A 16,480-nucleotide genomic window follows, 5' to 3' on the forward strand; every position below is an offset into this window, starting at 1 on the left:
GAAAAGGATAGAAAATAAAACAGAAAACATCATCATTCTTCTGTATAAATCTATAGTGCACCCTCACTTTGAGGTTCAGAGAAGAGAAACAAAGATGATCAAGAGTATTGAAACGGCTTTCATATTAGGAGAAACTAAAAAGATTAGGACTGCTCAGTTTAAAAAAGAGGCAATTAAGGGGGAATATGATAGAGGTTTTTAAAATCATGAATGGTGTAGAAAAAGTGAATAGAGAAGTGTTTCCAAAAAGACAAAAACCAGGGTCACCCGATGAAATTAATAGGCAGCAGGTTTAATACAAACAAGAGGAAGTTTTTTTTTTTTAATACAATGCAACATTAACCTGTGGAACTCATTGCCAGGGGTTGTTGTGATGGCCAAATGTATAGGTGGGTTCAAAAAAGAATAAATTCAAGAGGATAGGCCCATCAGTGGGTATTGGCCAAGATGATCAGGGATGTAACCCCATGCTTGGAGTGACCCTAACTCTTTGTTCATCAGCAGGCAGGTGGGGATGATGGGGTGGGGGGATCTCTCCAAAAATTACCCTGTTTTGTACATGCTCTCCTAAGCTCTGGCACTGACCGCTGTTGGAGACAGGATACTTGGCTAGATGGACCACTGGTCTGACTTAGTATGGTCATTCTTATGTTCTTATTGCATAGGGACATAATCAGGCCTTTATCATTGGAGATAATTGAGATTTAATATTTAATTGAAAGTTTAAGGAGACCAGACAGTGAAGTTCTGGAAGATCATAACAGAAAAATAAAGATGATGAGTTAAAGAAATGCAGATCACTGTCAGGAATTCAGCTGTGTCCAGGCTCAGTTGACTAGCAACCCCGTGAGGTTGGCTGGGCCCAATAAACCTGCACTAAGGGACTGTGCTCCCTGATTGACCAGAAGAGCCAAGAGCTTATCATTTAAGCCCGATAGAACAGCAGCCGCACAGTGACTGCTCAATGCATCCCATGCCTGCAGCTGAGCCAGGCATGCTTCCTGTCCAGCTCTTGCTCTGCCCTTGCCTGCTCCACTCCAGCTCTAATCTTCGCGTGCCTCTGCACTCCTGATTCCTAACTCCCGGTTCTGACCACTGGCTTGTCTTCTTACCATACCTCCGGCTCTGCCCTTTGGCTCCTGACTTGTGGCTTCGATCATTGGCTTGCAGTTCTGCCCTCTGGTTCTGCTCTGACCACTATGACTTACCACCTACACCTTCACCTTCTGTGTGACAGTCATAAAGCTGGACGGATGACTTAGTGCCCTAACTGTCAAGAACCTGATCTAAATCCCATTGGCCTTACTGACTATATATAATGCACACAAAACCACTTAAAGGGGGCTACTTCTGCGGTGACCATGCAGCACTGCAGTGGAGACACTGGAAATTTTGGCTAAGCGAACAAGGAAAATCTCTCCTCTAATAGAGAACGTCTGTTGATATTCATGCATAGAAGAGAGGATTTCTGTTTACAAGGTTTCATCCAGAAGAGCCACATAGAATAAGCTACATGGTGTTCATGTTACCTGTCTTTGAAGGAGAAAGGACAGAGTTATCCTTTACTGAGATTTGAACTTGTGGTTCTAGGAAGTCTACTAGTACCTGTTTCGAACTTGGGACCTGATCCACGGTCCATTGAAGTGAATGAGAGTCTTCCCCTTGACTTCACTGGGGTTGAGATATCAGTAGAGCTGGTTGAAAATGTTCCAGCAGAACAGTTTTCTGTCCAAAAAAAAATGCAGATTTGATGGAATTGAAGCACTCTGTGAGAATGTGCTGATTTAATTGAACCGTGGCCTGCCTGGTTCGCTGCCAGGCTGGGTTCCCCTGGCTCTCTGGGCAGCTGCTCCTCTGGGGAGTCGGGCAACACTAGGCAGCAGCTGCATGGGACCTGATTCCCTGACACCCCAGTCATCTCTGTTCCTGGGCTGCCCAACTTCTCAAGAAGTAAGGCAGCACGGACAGGCAGCTGCCCTAGGAATTTTCCATTTTGGGAGAAGTGAAAGGGAATTTTTTCAAAATTTTTCCTCCTCTGAAAAATGGTGAATATTTTGATTTTTTTTATTTTATTTTTTTTTATTTTCGACTCCGAATTCCCCCTCCCCCCCCCCAAAAAATCAAAATTGTTCATGGGAAATTTCCATTTTCCAGCCAGCTCTAAACCATCCCTTGAGCTACGTGATTTGCTTATGGTCTTTTGTTTTTCAGTTTGTGGTCTCTTGGTCCTTTCACTGACTGGTCTGTTTAAGCTTTGGGAGTAGTTTCTAACATAACAGCTGGAAACACCCAGGAGAAGACTGGGTCAAGGAAACAATGGAATAGTTTTTTGCTCCATTTCCTGGGGGCTTTTGTTTTTTATACTACAGTGCCCTTGTCCTTAGAAAATGACTTGAGTTTGCACTTTGAATCTGAATTTTACACACGTACCAGATACCAGGGTGAGGGTCTCCTTTATGTTGACCAGCATGAGTGACTTTATACCCCATCGTGTTCTGGAGCATACAGAAACAAAACAACAAAAAAAGCGGCTGCCTGTTGGCAACAACAGTTGTGTCAATAGATGCAGTGTATTTTTCCTTGAACGTGACATCCCTGCAGCAGGTGTCAGGTTACACTCTCACTGTCTCATTACATCAAGGAAGACTCAGAGAATATTCCACCCCAGCTGGAGGGATGTCACCACCAATTTCCAGACCATTAGAACATCTCAGGTGTCACTGGATCCCCTGTGCAGGGGTGTGTGAGTTTCTCTATTAAAACTCGTATATTTTTGTGTCCATACACAATCACACTGTAAAGCACCTTGATTGCAGCTCTGTTAGGGAGGTTCAGAGTCTCACTGAATGCCCTTAATGTAGTGCGCTGTATTATTCTGTCAATAGTTTCGTAAGAGAATGCATTGTTGTGAAGTAAGAATACCTCATCACTGCAGGCTGTCTCTTATGATTAAGATTGTGCTGCTGAGATCCTACCTAGCATGTAATTCTGAACAGGAGAGAAACAGTCTGTGCCAGGCCTGTTCACCTGAGCTTGCCAAGAGGCAAAGGGAAAATTTGTCCCTCAGTATAAGTTGTTTTCTTGAGACTGGAAGAAAAAAATACCTGGTTTAATACCTCTAGAATCACGTCCATGTCCCTGATGGAAACGTTCTGATCTTAATGAGTGACTAAATTTTGCACCGATCATTTTGTCAGTGCACACTTGAGGGGCGATAAATGCAATTCGAATAGATAGGAATTATTATTACTGAAAAAACTATTTGAACTACATGTTCGTGCAGTGCCTAGCACACTGGGGCCTGGATCTCTGATTAAACTGCTATTATGCACATGAAAATAAGGATCTTAGAGTCGAAACAGTAGTGACATAACACTTTGTAAAAGCAGCTGGAGATCTTCGGATGAGCAAAGACTGGTTGATTACAGAAGCCCCCTTAAGTCCCACTTTGAGCCAGTAGCAGCAGCAGAAAAGAATTTTCATCCACCATCCATTGTGCACCTGGGGTGAAAGACACTGTACTCTTGGAACTGCAGTAGCAGCTATTGAGCGGCTTTGCTACCACTCCACAGCCTTGGACAGGAACAGGGAGATTTCCTTCCATGCAGAACCTTCCAATGGCAAGCCCAGCTACCAGGGCTTGGCAGGAGGGTTGGGAGAAGAGGGGAAAAATTATAAATCCCAGTGTTCAGAGCCATGGTCTAATGATCTGAACATCAGATTGTGGGCCAGGAACTCCTGAATTATAACCTCTCTGCTCCAGTTTCACTGTTTGTAAAATGGAGGTAATAAAGCTTACCTGTTTTACAGGGATGATTGCAATGTTTCTTGTAGCCGTGTTGATCCCAGGATATAAGAGAAACAAGGTAGGTGAGCTAATATCTTTTACTGAACCAACTTTTGTTGGTGGAAGAGACAACTTTTCAAGCTTCACAAAGAACTCTGTGAAGCTTGAAAGTTTGTCTCTTCCTCCAACAGAAGTTGGCCCGATAAAACATACTGCCTCACAGACCTTGTCTCTTACAGGGGTGAGGTAAGGATTAGTTAAGTAAATTTTGTATAACATTTTGAATATTAAAGTATTTATTATTTGTAATAAATCTGCATATCTGTTTCACTTATAGAATTAAATAAAAATAATAAAATCAAACCTAACGAAAGAAAAGTCTGTCAGATTCTGTGAGGTCCTTAGAATTGTAATGGACCTAGCCCAGGCGTCCCTGCAGAATCTCCATTAATGCAACCATTTCGTCATGTGAGGAATTGTATTTTTATATGCTCTGCATGGAGATTTCTCTCTCATCAAGATTAGAGGGAAGATAATAGGTAAATTTAAAAAAACAACAGGGTTTCTACAGCGAAGATTCAAAAGAATGAAATAAAGAGCAGACAATCTCTACATAAATTATGATCCAGAAAAGAGTCAAGCTTTTAAAACCATCCTCTTTGGCTTACTTATTTATAGTCAGTCAGACACAACACGTTTTCAAGGCTTCCTTTCCTTGTTGGACTCTTCTATTATGTACCTTGGAAAGGCATCCTACTATTGTTTGTGCATGGCAGGTTACTGGGAAACCAGCTGACCAATAATTTGCTCTTCAGATTCCCTTGTAAACTCAGTGTCTCCATCAGGTTCAAATTAAGACCTGGTAAAACCTGCTCTGTAAAAGGGGAAATGATGTAGGGAAAAATCTACATCCTGTTTTCAAGTAAATCAGCATCACTGCACGCAATATGCAAACACACACAAGGTTCATCTGAGATGACCTTCTCCAGCAGGCCAAATGACACATTTATGCAATGATATCTTTGAACTGTGCAACCATTCTTTAAAAATTTACATTGCGAATATTAAACAAAACCCCACCAGCTCCCAATGCTGCTGCACAGATCCAGCGCCTAATTTTCTCTTTACTATGTAGTGACTTTTTATTCTATTTTTAGGCCTTCTAATTTTGGGAAGGAGAGAGAGAAGTGGAGAAAATTAGAGGTTTCTTTAAACACAGGAGCCAGCAAACAGAGCTGAAAACAGGGGAGTTTGAGTGGGCCTTACGGGCAGGGGGTGAGTTTTGGGGAGTTGTGTGTCTTTGTTTTTGTTTTCTTTTCTTTTTTTCCCCTTCAGTTTTCAGGAGCAGGTACTGGGTGGTGTAATGAGATCAGCTGACCCTAATTAGGGGGCCTATAAAGGCAGCCACTCAATTGGGCAGTGGCATTGGCACAGGCACAGCTGCAGCAGCACTGGAACCAGCAAACGGAGCTGAAAACAGGGGAGTGGGAGTTTGGGGAGGGAGTGTGTGGTGCTCTGGTATTGTTGGGGTGCTCGTTGGGGCTGGTTTTGGTGGTTTTTTTTGTTTCTGTGTGTCTGACTGACAGGAAGTAGGGGGAAAGGCTACGACAGATACAGAAGGCGGTAGTGGTAGAGACAATGAAGATGACTGGATGTGGAAACTGCGGGATGTACATGATCCTGGAGGGGATACCTCAAAAGAGCTTTGTTTGTATGAAGTGTCGCCTCATAGAGCTGATGGAAGAGAAGATTTGAGGGTTGGAGATGCAGGTGGGAACTCTGGTTGAGTTTAGAAGGGGGTTCGAGCAGATGATGGAGCAAAGGAATGAGGAAGCTGAAGGGAAAAACCCAGATCTGCAGATGGAAGCAGGACCAACCAACTCTGAGGGGGAATGCTGGGTGAGAAAAGTGGCCAGTGGAAGCATGTGACTGCAAGAACCTGGCAGAGGAAAAGACAGGCTAGTGAAGGAGAAATAGAGCTCAGAAACAGGTTTGCAGAGTTGGAAAATGAAGAAGGGGCACAGCACATGGTTACTGAAGGTGGGAGGGCAAGTAAGAAGAGAAGATAAGCCAATGGAGATACAACCAAATAAGAGCTCCAGGAAGATACAGGAATTGTTGCAGAGCATTGCAAAGGACAAGATGACTTGCAGTCAGAAGAACAGAGGATAGGCTGGAGAATTGCACCGTCACCAGGAAAAGGCAAGTCTACGTGATTGGGGATTCCCTGCTGAGAAGAACAGACAGGCCTGTAACCAGAGCTGATCTGGAGAACAGAAGGGTGTGCTGTCTGCCAGGTGCTGGGATATGGGATGTGGACCTGAGGCTGAAGAGGATCCTAACAGAAGCGGGAAAGAATCCACTGATTGTCCTTCATGTGGGTACAAATGATACGGCCAGATTCTCACTAGAACATATCAAGGGAGACTATGCCAGGCTGGGGAAGACTCTTAAGGAAATGGAGGCTCAGGTGATCTTCAGTGGGATTCTGCCTGTCCCTAGAGGAGGACAACACAGGCGTGACAAGATTCTGCTGATCAACAGATGGCTCAGGCAGTGGTTCTACAAGGAGGGCTTTGGGATGTATGGTCACTGGGAGGCATTCATGGACAGAGGACTATTCTCTTGGGATGGACTTCACCTGAGTAGGGAGGGAAATGCACTTCTGGAATGGAGGCTGGCACAACTGATGAAGAGAGCTTTAAACTAGGGAGTTGGGGAAGATGGTTGGGAGATGCCCAGGTAATCACCATGCTTGATTTTAACATTGAGAGGTAGGAAAATGAAGTAAGAAAGGACACAGCAGTGGGGAGCAGAATGGACATTAGGAGGAAGAGTAGTGTAGATACCAGTCTAATAGGCAATATTGGCAGTAGAATGACTGCGCGAAATCAGGTAAGGAATGTGAGTGAAGCCAAACACCAAAAATTAAGATGTTTGTACACCAATGCAAGGATCCTGGGTAACAAAATAGAGGAACTAGAGCTACTGGTAGAAGAAGTGAAACCAGATAATAACAGAAACGTGATGGAATAGTAGTCACGACTGGTGTGCAAGTATTGAAGCGTATGTGTTATTTAGGAAAGAGATATAAAGGCCAAGGTGGTGGAGTAGCATTGTATATCAATGAGGAGGTAGACTGTAAAGAAATTAGAAGTGATGAAATTGATAAGACAGAGTCTGTCTGGGTAAAAATCACACTGGGGAAGAAAACTACTAGCGTTTCCCCTGGGATAGTGCTTGGGGTGTGCTACAGACCACTAGGATCTGATCTGAACATGGAGAGGGACCTCTTTAAGGCTTTTAATGAAGTAAATATTACTGGGAACTGTGATTATGGGAGACTTTAACTTCCCAGATATAGACTGGAGGACAAGTGCTAGTAGTAATAACAGGGCCCAGATTTTCCTGTATGCGATAGCTGACAGATTCCTTCACCAAATAGATACTGAACCAACAAGAGGGGATGCCGTTTTAGGTTTGGTATCAGTGAGTAGTGAGGACCTCACTGGAGAACTGGTTGTAGGGGACAACCTTGGTTCGAGTGAGAATGAGCTAATTCAGTTCAAACTAAATGGAAGGATAAACAAAAATAGATCTGTGACTAGGGTCTTTGACTTCAAAAGGGCTAACTTGAAAAAATTAAGGAAATTAGTTGGGGAAGTTGACTGGACTGAAGAACTCATGGAGCTCAAGGTGGAGGAGGCTTGGAATTACTTCAAGTCAAAGTTACAGGAACTATCTGAAACCTGCATCCCAGGTGGACGTTAAGGATAATCTAGGCATGGCCGAATATCTCCGTTTTTAATGAGGCTAATGATGACCTTGGGGATAGTGGTAGGATGGCTAATGAGGATATGGAGGTAGAAATCACCACATCCTAGATAGAAGCCAAACTCAAACATCTTAATGGGATTAAATCAGGGGGCGGGGGGCGGATAATCTCCATCCAAGAATATTAAAGGAACTAGCACATGACATTGCAAGCCCATTAGCAAGAATTTTTAATGAATCTGTAAACTCAAGGGTTGTACAGTATGACTGGAGAACTGCTAACATAGTTCCTATTTTTAAGAAAGGGAGAAAAAGGTGATCTGGGTAACTACAGGCCTGTTAGTTTGACCTCAGTAGCATGCAAGGTCTTGGAAAAATTTTTGAAAGAGAAAGTAGTTAAGGACATCGAGGTTAATGGTAATTGGGATAAAATACAACATGGCTTTACAAAAGGTAGATCATGTCAGACCAACCTGATCTCTTTTTTGAGAAGATAACAGATTTTGTAGACAAAGGGAATGCAGTGGATCTAATTTACCTAGATTCCAGTAAGGCATTTGATACAGTTCCACATGGGGAATTATTAGTTAAATTGGAAAAGATGGGGATTAATATGAAAATTGAAAGGATAAAGAATTGGTTAAAGGGGAGACTACAACGGGTCATACTGAAAGGTGAACTGTCAGGCTGGAGGGAGGTTACTAGTGGAGTTCCTCAGGGATCGGTCTTGGGACCAATCTTATTTAACCTTTTTATTACTGACCTTGGCACAAAAAGTGAGAATGTGCTAATAAAGTTTACAGATGACACAAAGTTGGGAGGTATTGCCAATACAGAGAAGGATCGAGATATCATACAGGAAGATCTGGATGACCTTGTAAACTGGAATAATAGACGTAGGATGAAATTTAATAGTAGAAAGTGCAAGGTCATGCATAATAACAAGAATTTCTGCTATAAGCTGGGCACGCATCAGTTGGAAGTGACAGAGGAGAAGAAGGGCCTGATCACAGGATGAAGAAGGACCTGATGACCTGGATGACTATGTGACTACACAGCCGCCAATGTGATGTGGCCATGAAAAAAGCTATTGTGGTCCTTGGATGCATCAAATGAGGTATTTCCAGTAGAGATAGGGAGGAGTTAGTACCTTTATACAAGGCATTGGTGAGTCCTCATCTGGAATAGTGTGTGCAGTTCTGGTCCCCCATGTTTAAGAAAGATGAATTCAAACTCGAAAAGGTGCAGAGAAGGCCTACCAGGATGATCTGCAGAATGGAAAACCAGCCTTATGAAAGGAGACTCAAAGAGCTTGACTTGTTTAGCCTAAACAAAAGAAGGTTGAGGGGAGATATGATTGCTCTCTATAAAGACATCAAAGGGATAAATACCAGGGAGGGAGAGGAATTATTTAAGTTCAGCACCAATGTGGACACAAGAACTAATGGATATAAACTGGTCATCAGGAAGTTAGACTTGAAATTAGACACAGATTTCTAACCATCAGAGAAGTGAAGTTCTGGAATAGCCTTCCAAGGTGAGCTTGATACATTTATGGAGGGGGTGGTATGATGGGACAGCCTAGTTTGGCAATTGACTGATCTCTGACTACTGGTATTAGATATGCCAATGACCTGTGAAGGGATGTTAGATGAGGAGGGTTCTGAGTTATTACAGAGAAGTCTTTCTTTGGTGTCTGTCTGGTGAGTTTTGCCCACATGCTCAGGGTTTAACTGACCGCCATATTTGGGGTCGGGAAGGAATTTTCCCCCAGGGCAGATTGGCAACGGCTCTGGGGGGTTTTTGCCTTCCTCTGTAGCATGGGGCATGGGTCACTTGCTGATGGATTCTCTGTACCTTTAAACCATCATTTGAGCACTTTAATAACTCAGTCATAGGTTAGAGGTTTATCACAGGAGTGGGTGGGTGAGGTTCTGTGGCCTGCATTGTGCAGGAGGTCAGACTAGATGATCATATCCTTTGTGACCTTAGAGTCTAGGAGTTTATAAATTTATGATTCAGAGATGATCTTTCACAATCTAATTTGTGGGGACATGTTTAAAAAACTTGAGTTGCAGTTCTGCTCTCAAAAGTCCACCAAAATAAACCCGGCAGAATTCTGCTGTCTTTATGAAGTTGCTCTAGTTTTACACCAATATAACTGAGAACAGACCCTGGACCTTGACCTCTAAAGTGTGTCCACAAAAAAAAACCATATTCATCTATATGACTGGAAGTGCAAAACCCACAGTTGTGTGTACAAACTGTGAGTGTGCACTTTAATAGGAGTTTTCATGTGCAAGCACCATTTTGCTCATGCAAATATGGGGTTTGCACATGCATTTATCCATGCATATGATGTGTGTGTGCATTTCTTCCCAGGCCATATTACTAGTTCATGGACAACTTAATCCTTAGCGTCTCTGCTGAGACTGCTACTAGCAGGGTGCCAAATGTGCTAGTCTAGAGTAAATGAAACAGGGATCACCTAACTGCTTTCAAATAGACCACCAAACGGCCATCAGATGGTAACAACTTTGAGCCACTAATGACCTTAGCTGAATTTTAACTAGTCCTCTGAGATTTGTAATTTATATTAATTAGGCTTACTAGCCTGGCTTTGGATCGGTCTTTAATCATTGTCTCCAGGAGCTATCCATATGCTGTCTTTATTATTTCATTCTAATTTTACTATCACTTGCAACATTAAAAAGCTAGCAAAACACCCTGGTGAATGCTAGTAACTGCTTGCACCTGGACAGCCCAGCTGTGAAAAGAAAGAGCAGAGTAACCAGAAACAGCTTTATTTGTTACAACTGGTAAGTAAAGCAAGTCGCACTATGTTCTTAAAACACTTCTTGGGCCAAATACCACACTCAGCTCTGCATGTGCAGCTCCCACTGAAGTCCGCTAGAGTTGCATGTGTATATCTTGAGGCAAAACTTGACACTAAAAGCCAAAGCCTCACACAGAGTGCATGGTTCAAAAGGAGTGTGCACTCAGGAAAAGGTGCACAGGGCTGAAGAACTCAACAGTTACTACCATATTCCATAGTAATAACTCGGAACGCTGCAGTACCCCTGTTCTAAGGTGTGGTATTTTATACCGTCGCTGTAGAAAACTGGGGAGCAGTGATCCTCAGACTGAGGCCCACAAGCTGCAAGTTGCTCTTTGTCTCCTGCGGCTCTTTGCAGCACATGATATTAAAACACTGTATGATTTAATTATTATTGGATGCTTTTACTGTGTTATTAACCAATTACAGCTGATAATATGATAGTACTTGGTCACTCACTTTGCTGTGAGAATAATATGTACAACTAAATATTTCCTTTGTCATACAGTTTAAATATGAACATACAGTACTGTAGTGAATGAAACAATGACTTCACACTACTGCGTCTCTTTTGGGTCATGTTGATCGCTGATTTTGCTCCTGAACCCCTGAGGTCTGAGCATCACTGCTATTGTACTACTTCATAAGGGAGGAATGGAATTTGAACCCCAGCATGCAGCCAGCTGAGAATTGACCTGAAGCCACTACCATAGGCACTGGACAAGATTCAATAGCAGCCTTTAACTATCTGAAAGGGGGTTCCAGGGAGGATGGAGCTAGCCTGTTCTCAGTGGTGGCAGATGACAGAACTAGGAGCAATGGTCTCAAGTTGCAGTGCGGGAGATCTAGGCTGGATATTAGGAAACACTTTTTCACTAGGAGTGAATTTCACTGGAATGCATTACGTAGGGAGGTGGTGGAATCTCCATCCTTTTTAAAGTCTGGCTTGACAAAGCCCAGGCTGGGATGATTTAGTTGGGGTTGGCCCTGCTTTGAGCAGCGGGTTGGACTAGATACCTCCTGAGGTTCCTTCCAACCCTCACCTTCTATGATTCTAAGAGGTGACCCATCATGTCTCATCCACTGCAGGATTTTGGGCCAGATGATCTGCGTTGTGTGTGGAAGATAGAGTGGCTCAATTCCCAACCTCTGCTCCATTGAGCACTGCTGAACTCCATTGCAGTGTTGGGTTTTTTAAATGGAGGGTTTTTTGTTTATTAATATCAGTAATAGCAAGCAACCATGATCAAGATATCACCATATGTAGGATGACATTGCAGGAGATTGCAGTATTAAAGGTGGCATCAGAGTGCAGCATTGTTGTCAGACATTGAATGCATAATATATCAGAACAGGTAATAAGCCTACAAACATTGAATACTTTCAGAACTGAAGCAGAAGTAAAAAAACATTAATTTCCAATGTGTATCTGATCAGGGTGTGAGTAATGAGTTGTCTTATTTAAGATACCAGTTTTCCACTGGCACTTCAGTATGGCTGGATCTGGTATAGTGGGCATCACTACAGCTGCATCTTGTTCCTCGTCCTGGGTCTATTACATATCTGGGGTTGCTGAGATAAAGCTGGTTTACTACATGTGTCACAACCCCTGAGTCTTGAACCTGGGTCTTCAGAAGCAGCCATGCTCCACCCCTCCAGCTGGCAGCCTGATGATTGCTTATGCTTACCTTGGGAGCTCAGCTCTGGTTTGAGGCTCCACCCCTGCAGTCCTATTGGTGGAGTCCTGGAGAAGCTGATTGGTCGGCTGGCTCTTCTTAAACCACCAGCAGGAAGAAGCTGTCTGAACAATTGGGCTTCACCCTGTTCTGGACTGTGTGCTTCTTGTGCCCACTACTTGATTTTTCTGGTGTGACTCCTGGAATCTGAGTTGTGGTTCTGACCTCCCAGTTTGTCTCCTGACTCTGACCTCCTGATTTCCTGTCCCAGCTGCCTCCAGTCTTGTGACTCTGGATGCAAGCTCTGACTGCTAGGTCTGGCTTATCCACGGCCTGGTGCTGGCAATATGGATTTATTGGGGGGGAGGGGAACCCAGTTATGCTTTGTTTACGGTCCTGAGTAATGTGTGAGTCACAGTGCGTTTTGTATTTTATTTGCACAGATATTTGTGCGAACCACTATAAACCTTGTCTGTAGTAGTGAAATTCTACAAAAAAATGTTTTGCTAAGATGGGTTCAAACCCACTAGTGTTCTCGATGTTGGAAGGCCTAGTGTTGATGGGCCAGCAGTACTTCAAGCACGGTGATCCAATCCTCCTCCGGGCAGGTGATATTACGGTTGCTACCTGTCCCAGGATCATCCCTTTTCTGAGGTAGCTGTCCTGGGAAATCTGTAGGATTGCTCAGTACAGACTGCCAGCTGTCCTATTTTGTGGGCTCAGGATACCCCGGATGTCCTGTTTTGTTTTGTTCTTTAATACCTCAGCGGTGGCAACCTAAGGTCAAATCAACAGTGCATAAAATGCCAGTGGCAGCCAGCGGCATATGTACTCTAAGCTAGCGGTATGTCTTCACTGATTAAAAAAGATGTGTTTTTACTGTAGGATATCTAACACACTTTAGTTATCTTGCTGTAAAAGAATGGAAACAAAGCATTGTAGTTTTCCTGCAAGATAAACTAGATAAGGTCAAAAACAATGAGAGTTCTGTATCACTTTAAAGACTGACAAATTTAATTTCTGCAGGCATAAGCTTTCATGGGCTGTAACCCACTTCGTCAGATGTAAGGAATAGAAATCAGATAGCAGGTATATATATACATATCCAAGTTTAAGAAACAACAATGGAGAAGTAGTTGAGGCCTATTCACAACCATTGATTAGGAGGTGAGAATGTGTGAGGGGGAAAGGTATATAAAGTGCTGATCTCACCTAGCTACTTCTCAGTTAATGCTACAAGTGCCCTTTCTCCACTAAGACCATGTCTACACTATAATCTTATGTCGATGCAATTTCCTTTGTGCATTGGGGGAAAAATATCATTAGTCTCTTCTTATTTTGTAACAAGGAAAGAAAACAGAAATAAGCATAACCTAAGAAAATCAAGGCCTCTGTCTTATTGCCTATTAATATGCTAGCAGTAAAACTATAAGAGGAAGTCTCCCCCCACCCTCACCTCCCTCAGGGTGATCCAGATAGATGTAAAAGAGACAGAAATAATCAAGGTGCATTTTAAGCAGAGGTGAAAATAAAACTGAGTTGGAGAAATATACTAACCTTCTGAGCTTATCTGTCAAGTCTGAAGAGTGAGGGTCTGATCATCCTAGGTGTCAAAGATCGTTTGTGGACAGTCCTGAGGCGGCGACATAAAAGGAACAGATTTTATGCTTTGTTGCAACATTGATAACTATTATAACCCTCTCTCTCTCTTTCTTTCTTTTAGCCACATCATAAATGAACTGATAGAAACAGAACGGGTTTATGTAGAAGAACTCCAGAGTATAATAGAGGTAAGGTGAATGCTCCTGTGCAAGCTGCCGGTATTTATCTTTTGATGTATTAATTAATGAGCGATAAATGTACTCTTTGCACTGATTTTTACCCTTTATTGGATCACCTGGGTGAGGTGCTGAGCACTCAACTCCCATTCCTTGCCCAGGTTTTCCATTATCAGACACTTCCGCCAAGAAGGGGAAGAATTAAGGCATATTTTACTTACTTCAGGAGTTGAATAGGGTACCACGACTACCCCCCTAATCTAAGTTCTGCCCACAAAACTGGGGAGCAGACTTCTTCTCATAAGGATCAGCAGTGAAATAGTTAACATTGTTAACTTGAAAACATCACCATTAGGCGTCTACATCTTGTTTTTCATAGATTCCAGCATCGGAAGGTAACACTGTGATAATCAACTCTGACCTTCGGTATAATTAGGTGTTGCGGGGTAAGCCCTCCCCGTCACCCCCCAGTGGGGAAATTCAAGGGGGTAACGAGGGGAATGGGGCGCCTCCAGTGAGTGCAGTCAATAAGACTGTCTCCGGCCTTGCATCCTGCAAATCCAAGGCCTATTGGCTGGCTCCCGTGATGGGTAACACGGCCTAGTGGTCAGAGTCAATAACCGCTCTCGGATCAGGGCAGTACAGCCTAGTAGCCAGAGTCAATAATCACCCTCAGGTCAGGGTGGCATGCTCTGGCAGTCTGTTGGGGTAGTGGGGCGCCCCCTTTATGGGGTTGGCATCTGGGGTAGGGGGCTCAGACCCTCCCCGCTCCTCTGAGCCCCAGCCCAGGGCCCTATTGGTGCCAGGGTAGCTCAACACCAGGTCAGCAGGGATTCTCCTGAAACATGATGACCGGTGCCTCTCGCCACCCTCGGTTACACCATGCCAGCCCCCTGGGCTACTTCCTGCCCAGTCATCGATAGGGTCGTCCCGCAGGCCTCCGGTCCCCTTCCTGCTCAGCTGCCGCCTGCGTCTCTCATGGGTCGTGAAGTCCCCTGGCGAAGGCATCTCCTTGGGTGTCTGGCTTTGGGCAGCCGACGAAGGGTGGCCGGTCTCCGGCGAGGTCTCCCCGGTTCTTGGCTCCCACCGTCAGGGGCTGAAGCAGCTCCTGGCTCAGAGCCTCCTGCATACCTCCTCCGTGGTCAGCCTAGAACGAGCTGGGCTGCTCCTTTTTATGCTAGGGCAGCAGATGGAGCATGCCCAGCAGGGTCTGGGGGATGGGACTTCCGGCAGCCCACAGAGTTGGCTTAACGCCTTCGATGCAGGGTAAGTCCACCCCGTCACACTAGGCTTGGCAGAATGTTTTTTTTTTGTTAAATTTTGATGGATAATATTGGTGTTTATTTTTAAACAATTTTTTTAGATTATCTACTTAAATGTTCACAATTGCACAAAATTATGGGTGGGTCAGACAGTTATTTAATGACCGGAAACATTGAGATTCAAAAATTTAAAGTCTTATAAACCATTAAAACACGAATTATCAATGTCACATGTCAAAATATACAAAGTACATTCCTTAAATCAACAAATGGTACTTTTTCTATTGATTCGCTAGTCCGTTTGTACCAAGCCCAATTCAAAAGTCTAAATCACTGGATTTTGTTTCTAGTAAATTCTCAAGCAGCATTTTTCTTGCTTTGCATATGTGTAAATTTTGATGATCATCGATGGAAATATTGTTTTGTCAGTTTGTGTACGGTGAAATTGATGTTTACTGATAAAAATCTATCCTTACAATCCTACGTATAACACAGACCGTAGAACTTTCCCCAGATAATTCCTTGTGATCTAGAGCGTATTTCTTCCAAAACCATCTTTGCTGAGATGAATGAATTCACACCTGTCTTAGGACCAAATGCTAAACTTCATTGCACCAAACTTAAGTATGGGCTTTGCACATAGGATATAAGTACAGCTGAGGGGGAAAAAATCCTTCCCCCAATCTAGTGTCTAAGCACAGAACAGCTGTATAGCCATTTTACTGGTGCTAATACAAGACATGGACCCCAGCTATTATTAAAACCCCTTTATGGGTCTGTGGATCCACCTGCTGGCAGATCTACTGGCTACTCCTCAGCAGGGCAGCTGGCTGGCTGTTGCCTACCTAGGGCCTTGGACCCTTCACTCCTTGGAACTCACTTTGGAAAGGCCCACCTGTTCTCCATTGTCTGTGAGCAGATGGGTGTTGGTTAAGGCTGGTGGTGGTGGTGGTGGTTGTATGGGACTTGTGTGCGGGATTAACTAACTTTTTTCATACTTACATTGTCACTTGGTTATTTGATTTGAGCTGGGGGAATTGACAGGTCTGTTTATTGGTTTATTAGTGTATTTATTAAGGCCTGTCAATTGCTCCCAGGTGCTCTTCTCTCATTGAGTGTAAAAATCAAAATAAACCCCGACACACACAACTCTCCTGTGTGGAGATCCCTGTGCAGCAGAACTCCAAGGAACCTGTTCTGCTTATTCCCTTCCCTTCCCAAAGGGCAGGGTCAGTTTTTGACTCTGAGGGTATGTTTACACTTGGAGCCGGAGGTGTGATTTCCAGCTCTTTGCTAGCTTTTATCCAGCTAGCCTGCTACAAATAGAAGTGTAGTCCTGGCAATCACAGCGGGAGGAGGGGCTAGCT

General features: G+C 43.7%; 1 protein-coding gene across 1 annotated transcript in view; it reads left to right on the forward strand.

Annotated features, from left to right (window-relative positions):
* The window catches only part of MCF2L2 (MCF.2 cell line derived transforming sequence-like 2), a 159,755-nt gene that overhangs the window by 88,914 nt on the left and 54,361 nt on the right, over positions 1–16,480 (forward strand). Inside the window, 3 exon segments of the mRNA XM_067536595.1 lie at positions 5,914–5,993; positions 13,705–13,714; positions 13,797–13,863. Coding sequence (XP_067392696.1) covers positions 5,914–5,993; positions 13,705–13,714; positions 13,797–13,863 — 157 coding nt within the window.

The sequence above is a fragment of the Emydura macquarii genome, unplaced genomic scaffold, assembly GCF_026122565.2.
Source record: "Emydura macquarii macquarii isolate MOO-44397 ecotype Brisbane River unplaced genomic scaffold, CSIRO-AGI_Emac_v2 contig_3603, whole genome shotgun sequence".
In the NCBI taxonomy this organism is placed as follows: Eukaryota; Metazoa; Chordata; order Testudines; family Chelidae; genus Emydura; species Emydura macquarii.